Source organism: Octopus bimaculoides, chromosome 2 (assembly GCF_046866305.1).
Source record: "Octopus bimaculoides isolate indiv1 chromosome 2, ASM4686630v1, whole genome shotgun sequence".
In the NCBI taxonomy this organism is placed as follows: domain Eukaryota; kingdom Metazoa; phylum Mollusca; class Cephalopoda; order Octopoda; family Octopodidae; genus Octopus; species Octopus bimaculoides.
In genome coordinates, this window is record NC_142929.1 from 83430837 (window position 1) to 83437660 (window position 6824).

Sequence of the window (6824 nt, forward strand, 5' to 3'; positions counted from 1 at the left end):
TGTGTGTGTGTTTGCATGTATATATGCATATGTATATATATAATGCAGAAGAAATATCGAAACCTATAAGAAACGCTGGCTACAAACACAAACACAAGCTCACCAAGGCAGCTGTACACATACACATGCACATGCACAGGCACACACTTCACACATGCATATGCAAATACATACACATAAACACATATACACGAGCTCATGCATACAGACACAAGCACACGACCACAGAGTCGCCAAAACACGTCCACGCAAAAACCCAAACCACAGAACACACTGATACAACTCACTGGCAAATGAAATCACCATAACGCGCGCGCGCACACACACACACACACACACACACACACACACACACGCACACACACGCACACTCACGCACATACAAACAAACACCTCTAGAAATCTGCAAGCAATGGACTCCTGATTACAGGATCAAGAAAACAAGGACTGGTAATCAAAGCACCTCGCTTATTCTAATATTTAGAACTAACGCATCAGTACGTAATCATCATCATACATATGCATCATGCATAAACATATACATATACATCATACACATACATACATACATACATACATACATACATACATACATACATACATACATACATACGTACATACATACATACATACATACATACTACCTCCCACATTGAAGGGTATGTGTTTGCAATCCAGGAACAGGAAATATCAATAAAGTACCTGATGCACAAAAGAGGGAGAGACGCAGAAAAAAACCCACTAAAATGTGAGAACCGATTTTGTGAAGTTAACAGCGAAGATATCACCCACATCATAAGCAGTCGTCCAAAAATGTCATCACGGTACTATCTACCGATGAGATATGACGTCGCAGCTTGGACACTTTAATGAAATCCGTTGGAAGGATAACTCAGCGGACAATGAAATAAGAACCCACAGTACGGTGGAATCCATGGTCACTCATAATACAATAAAATGTAAGCACAACTGACCTGATATAATGATTTGGCACAGAGAAGAGAAACTGTGTACAGTTATAGAAATTAGCTGCCTAGCAGATGTTGACATAAAGCTGAAGATCAATGAACTATTGAGAAATCTGCAGTTACTCTACACTGAACTATTGAGAAATATGCAGTTACTCTACACTGAACTATTGAGAAATCTGCAGTTACTCTATCCAGATTATAATTTCAGGTTTATACCTGTAATTATTGGAGCCCTAGGATACTGCCTAAATACCAATCTTGAAAAATTATGCTTCCCAAAACCAAAAAGGAGAAAGCTAATTCGAAGACTACAGATCTAATCCATCACTGGAACTGTAAATATCTGTAAACTTCCCAGGAGTTTATCATTTAAATATATATGAGCGTGTCTAGACATGCAACTATATGATGAGAATACATATATAAATCAAAACATACAAATTTGCACATAAAAATTCATCATACACACACACAAACATATGAATATACAAACAAGGTGAGTACGTAAGTGCAAACAAGGAAACAAGGTGGCAGAAATAGTACTCGAATATCAAAAGTAGAGCAATATACATTTTATTAAAGCTGCAGAATTATCACAGCAGTGTTACTCAGAGTTTCATGATCACCTTCGTCGGACAGTTGTGATAAATACTTATATGTTATATATGTATATATATATATATGTAATCGTTACCAATATAGCAAGAGATTTCACCGCAAAAGGTCTAAATTAGACTCCTATAAATTTAAAACTTTTATATATATACATATATATTATAACAGTAGGGTAAAAAAATTGGATATTAATTAATATCAATTTAATACCAGGGAAAAAGCACATTAAAAGAATCAAGGAGATTCAGAAAAAAATACCTGAGATCTCAAAGGATTATTGTATATGTATATTTAAAAAGGAGACCACTAGGTTGACTGTTAATTTGCTAGAAGAAGATCACATGCAATGTGTCTACTAAGACCGAATTGTTCTCAAAGGAAATTTAGTGAAGTAACAAAAACGTATACGGGTAAAACAAGTGAAAATTACATGTGAAAATTTTTCTTCGCTAAATTTCCTTTCAGAACAATTCGGTCTTAGTAGACACATTACATGTGATCTTCTTCTAGCACATTAACAGTCCACCTAGTGGTCTCCTTTATATATATATATATATATATATATATATATGTACTTTATTTATATATATATATATAAGTATATATATATATATATATATATATATATATATATATATATATATTTCTATATATATATATATATATATATATATATATATATATATATATATATATATATACATATATACATATATATATATATATATATATATATATATATATATATATATATATATATATATTTATAATTTATAAATTATAAATTATAAATTTATAATTATATATTTATAATTATAAATTATTTACCGAAGAAGGTTTTTTCATACTGAGCTACCCGGCAGAATTGTTAATTATTAATTTTATTACTAATTGATGATTCCCTGCCCTGCATATATATATATATATATATATATATATATAAGTGAAGAATTTCACTGGAAAAGAAGATATAAGATTGCCAGGTTTTTGTCTCTCTCACCAAGGTCAGCAGCTATCGGGCGCCGACGAAGGGAAATAACCCTGAAATCCGGATACGTTCGTGCTGCAGATCGAGGTGAGAGGGATAACTTCCCTTGGCAAACAGGACACAGTCTTGTGTCGATAAGCCAGCTGGAGGAGATGTCCTCCTGGGGCTAAAAGCAACAGTAACATCCACCCCTAGGGGTCAGCCACACTTAAGTGGCAATATACTACACTTTATCGTGCAGTTACTGTTAATACTTCATTTAGAGAATTAACATTGCTTGTTTTCACCTTTTCGATATCAGTGAAGAATTTCACTGGAAAAGAAGATATAAGATTGCCAGGTTTTTGTCTCTCTCACCAAGGTCAGCAGCTATCGGGCGCCGACGAAGGGAAATAACCCTGAAATCCGGATACGTTCGTGCTGCAGATCGAGGTGAGAGGGATAACTTCCCTTGGCAAACAGGACACAGTCTTGTGTCGATAAGCCAGCTGGAGGAGATGTCCTCCTGGGGCTAAAAGCAACAGTAACATCCACCCCTAGGGGTCAGCCACACTTAAGTGGCAATATACTACACTTTATCGTGCAGTTACTGTTAATACTTCATTTAGAGAATTAACATTGCTTGTTTTCACCTTTTCGATATCAGTGAAGAATTTCACTGGAAAAGAAGATATAAGATTGCCAGGTTTTTGTCTCTCTCACCAAGGTCAGCAGCTATCGGGCACCGACGAAGGGAAATAACCCTGAAATCCGGATACGTTCGTGCTGCAGATCGAGGTGAGAGGGATAACTTCCCTTGGCAAACAGGACACAGTCTTGTGTCGATAAGCCAGCTGGAGGAGATGTCCTCCTGGGGCTAAAAGCAACAGTAACATCCACCCCTAGGGGTCAGCCACACTTAAGTGGCAATATACTACACTTTATCGTGCAGTTACTGTTAATACTTCATTTAGAGAATTAACATTGCTTGTTTTCACCTTTTCGATATCAGTGAAGAATTTCACTGGAAAAGAAGATATAAGATTGCCAGGTTTTTGTCTCTCTCACCAAGGTCAGCAGCTATCGGGCGCCGACGAAGGGAAATAACCCTGAAATCCGGATACGTTCGTGCTGCAGATCGAGGTGAGAGGGATAACTTCCCTTGGCAAACAGGACACAGTCGTGTGTCGATAAGCCAGCTGGAGGAGATGTCCTCCTGGGGCTAAAAGCAACAGTAACATCCACCCCTAGGGGTCAGCCACACTTAAGTGACAATATACTACACTTTATCGTGCAGTGACTGTTAATACTTCATTTAGAGAATTAACATTGCTTATATATATATATATATATATATATATATATATATAGGCGCCGGAGTGGCTGTGTGATAAGTAGCTTGCTTACCACCCACATGATCCCGGGTTCAGTCCCACTGCGTAGCACCTTGGGCAAGTATCTTCTACTTATAGCCTCGGATCGACCAAAACCTTGTGAGTGGATTTGGTAGACGGAAACTGAATGAAGCCCGTCGTATATATGTATATGTATATGTATGTGTGTGTATATGTGTATCAGTGTTTGTCACACCAGCATCGCCTGACGACCGATGCTGGTGTGTTTACGTCCCCGTAACTTTGCGGTTCGGCAAAAGGGAATGATGGAATAAGTACTAGGCTTAGAAAGTATAAGTCCTGGGGTCGATTTGATTCGACTAAAGGCGGTGATCCGGCATGGCCGCAGTCAAATGACTGAAACATGTAAAAGAATGAAAAAAAGAAAAGAATATATATATATATATATATAGGTTGAAAATATGTGGAAAACAAATATAAAAAGTTGAAGGGAAATGCTTTCGTTTCATATAGTTTAATATCTTTTTATAAATATACACATATGAAATCCAACTAGTTTTCGCTATTTAAGTTAGCTTTTCAAGGGACATTGTGCAGTAATCAAATATCGTGACAAAGGGGTCTCGTAATTTTAGATGTTTGAAAAATAAGAATGAGTCTAGAGAGTGAACCAAGGGAGGCAACAGGTGGCAAGGGGGACAACTGGCTCCTTAGTATAATTTTTAGTTTGGTCAAATTTGTATATTGGGATGTTCCTTGTTTAGGCGTTCTTGTACTGAGATTGAATCGTCACATTGGTATAATGGGAAGATATGAAAATTCGGCGTTTTATTACTTGCGCATCGATATGTCCGCTCAGTGCTATCTGCCAGTACTGAGGGAAACGAATCTGTTCTTTATGCAGCGTGACTCTACGTCACAAAGTAAAGCTCATTTGGCCCACAACCTGAGCAGGTTAGGACATAGATAAGGTTCTAGGAAGCACATGTGAAGTTGGTCTTAATTGAGAATTTTTGTCCTTGCTGGAATGTGAATTCCGAGCCTTCACTTAGGTTTGGGCAAGTACCACAATTAGGTCGTCTGCATTTTTTAACTGTTGGTATCGTACGTATTGAGTATAGTTTTGCATTTGTTAGGAGTCTCTTGAGTGATTTGTCTTGTCTTTTGCATTTTAGTAGTTTGTGTGTATTTAGGATGTTGTTCATTTTCGGGTCTTGAGTGAGCAGAGAGAGATTTTGTATAATTGTGTAGTATGCTTCATTGTTTCTGGGGTTGTGGGTTGATATGAATAGGAGTGATTTAAGGTGAGGTGTGGTCTTTTGTTTTGTTGTCCTTAGTGTGCTTGTGTCCAATTTCTTGGCACGTCTAATTCCATGTTCTATAAGTGTAGGTGGGTATTGACGTTCAATAAGTGTTATTTTGAGTTCTTGAAGGCGAAGTTCCTGAGTGGTTGTGTCAGATACAATTGTACAAATCCTTTTTGCTAGATTGAATGGGATATTTATTTTGGTGTGTTTAGGATGGCATGAACTGAAAAGGAGATACTGTTTTGAGTCTGCTGGTTTGTAGTAAATGTCAGTTGCATGTGGTTGTCGGACATTTTAAAAATCAAAACGTCCAGAAATGGGAACTGTTCCTTGCTATATTCCATTTTAAATTGGATATTGGAGTTTATATTGTTCAGTGTGGATTTTATTATAGGTTTCATTCCAGATGACAAAATAATCGTCTAGGTACCTTTTCCAGTTTTCTCTTATATACTGGTGGAATGGGGTTCCAAATTTTTGGAGTGGAAGTTCATATCGGGTAGATTCAAAGAAACCCATTATTAGGTTCGCAAGGACAGGCGCTGCTTTCGTTCCCGTCGCAATACCGCAGTTTTGGCGGTAGTATGTTGTATCGAATAGGAAGTAATTGTTTTGTAGGATAAACTTCAGGGATTCAATGACAAAAATCTGGTTTATGCGGTCCGGGAGAACTTTATGGTATTTTTCTAATCAGAATTTTATTGCCTCTATTCCATAGTCGTGTGGAATGTTAGTGTAGAGGTTGATGACATCGAAGGAGACTAATAGAGCTTCTTCGTTGGTGGTTTTTAGTAGATGCTCTAGCATGTCCAGATCGTCTCTAATGAAACTTTTAATGTATTTGAGGAAAGGTTTCAACAGAATGTTCAGAAAGTTGCTAAGGCGGTGTGTTTCACAGGCTGGACCAGCAATAATAGGCCTTAATTTTAAGTCTTCTGGTGTTGGAATATTTATGTATATACTTGGATTTGGTTTGCAGGCATTAGTAATTATTTGACTCTTCTGGATTTTGGGGAGGCCGTAGAAAAGGCTTGGTTTGCATTTAAAATTTGTGATAAAGTCTTTTTCTTTTTCTGTCAGGCCTTTTCCATGTTTGAGTATTAAAGATGCAAGATCTTTTAATGTATTTTGCTGCCTATAATTTGCAAATTTTTCATAAAAGGAGTCATTTTCTAGTATGGACAATGCTAGGTTTTTATAGTATTCTGTGTCCATCAGGACTACAACACTACTTTTGTCTGCTTCTTTGATTGTCAGGTCTTTGTCGTTTTTTAGCTGTAGTAGGTGCTTCCATGGTATGTTGTTGAAGTTAGGTACAATTTTTGGTTTATAGATAGTGTGGGGAAAATTCTGGATACGGTTGCAGAAGGAATAAATCATTCCATCCTTTTGGTGGTAGATAATTACTTTTGTTTCTCACTAGTGATTCGTCATCGTTGTTGTAGTTGGTTAGTACTTCTGTCAATCGAGGTTTTCTACAGAATTCTGCAATATTATCTTTAATTTCATTGGTATTGTGTCTACGTGGAATGGGTGTAAACTTTAAACCTTTAGCTAAAATATGGATTTTTGTTGTGGAGAGTTTTCTTAGATAAATTGATTTTGGGTT

General features: G+C 36.7%; 1 protein-coding gene across 1 annotated transcript; it reads right to left on the reverse strand.

Annotated features, from left to right (window-relative positions):
- Positions 1 to 5905: 5905 nt before the first annotated feature.
- On the reverse strand, positions 5906 to 6595 carry LOC149137134 (uncharacterized). Its single transcript, XM_089338549.1, has one exon. It carries the CDS (start codon positions 6593 to 6595, stop codon positions 5906 to 5908), a length of 690 nt encoding a protein of 229 aa, XP_089194675.1.
- Positions 6596 to 6824: the final 229 nt, after the last annotated feature.

What these genes read in the sequence shown, in the direction of transcription:
- LOC149137134 (XM_089338549.1), bottom strand. Translation starts at nt 6,595, where the DNA reads ATGATTTATTCCTTCTGCAACCGTATCCAGAATTTTCCCCACACTATC.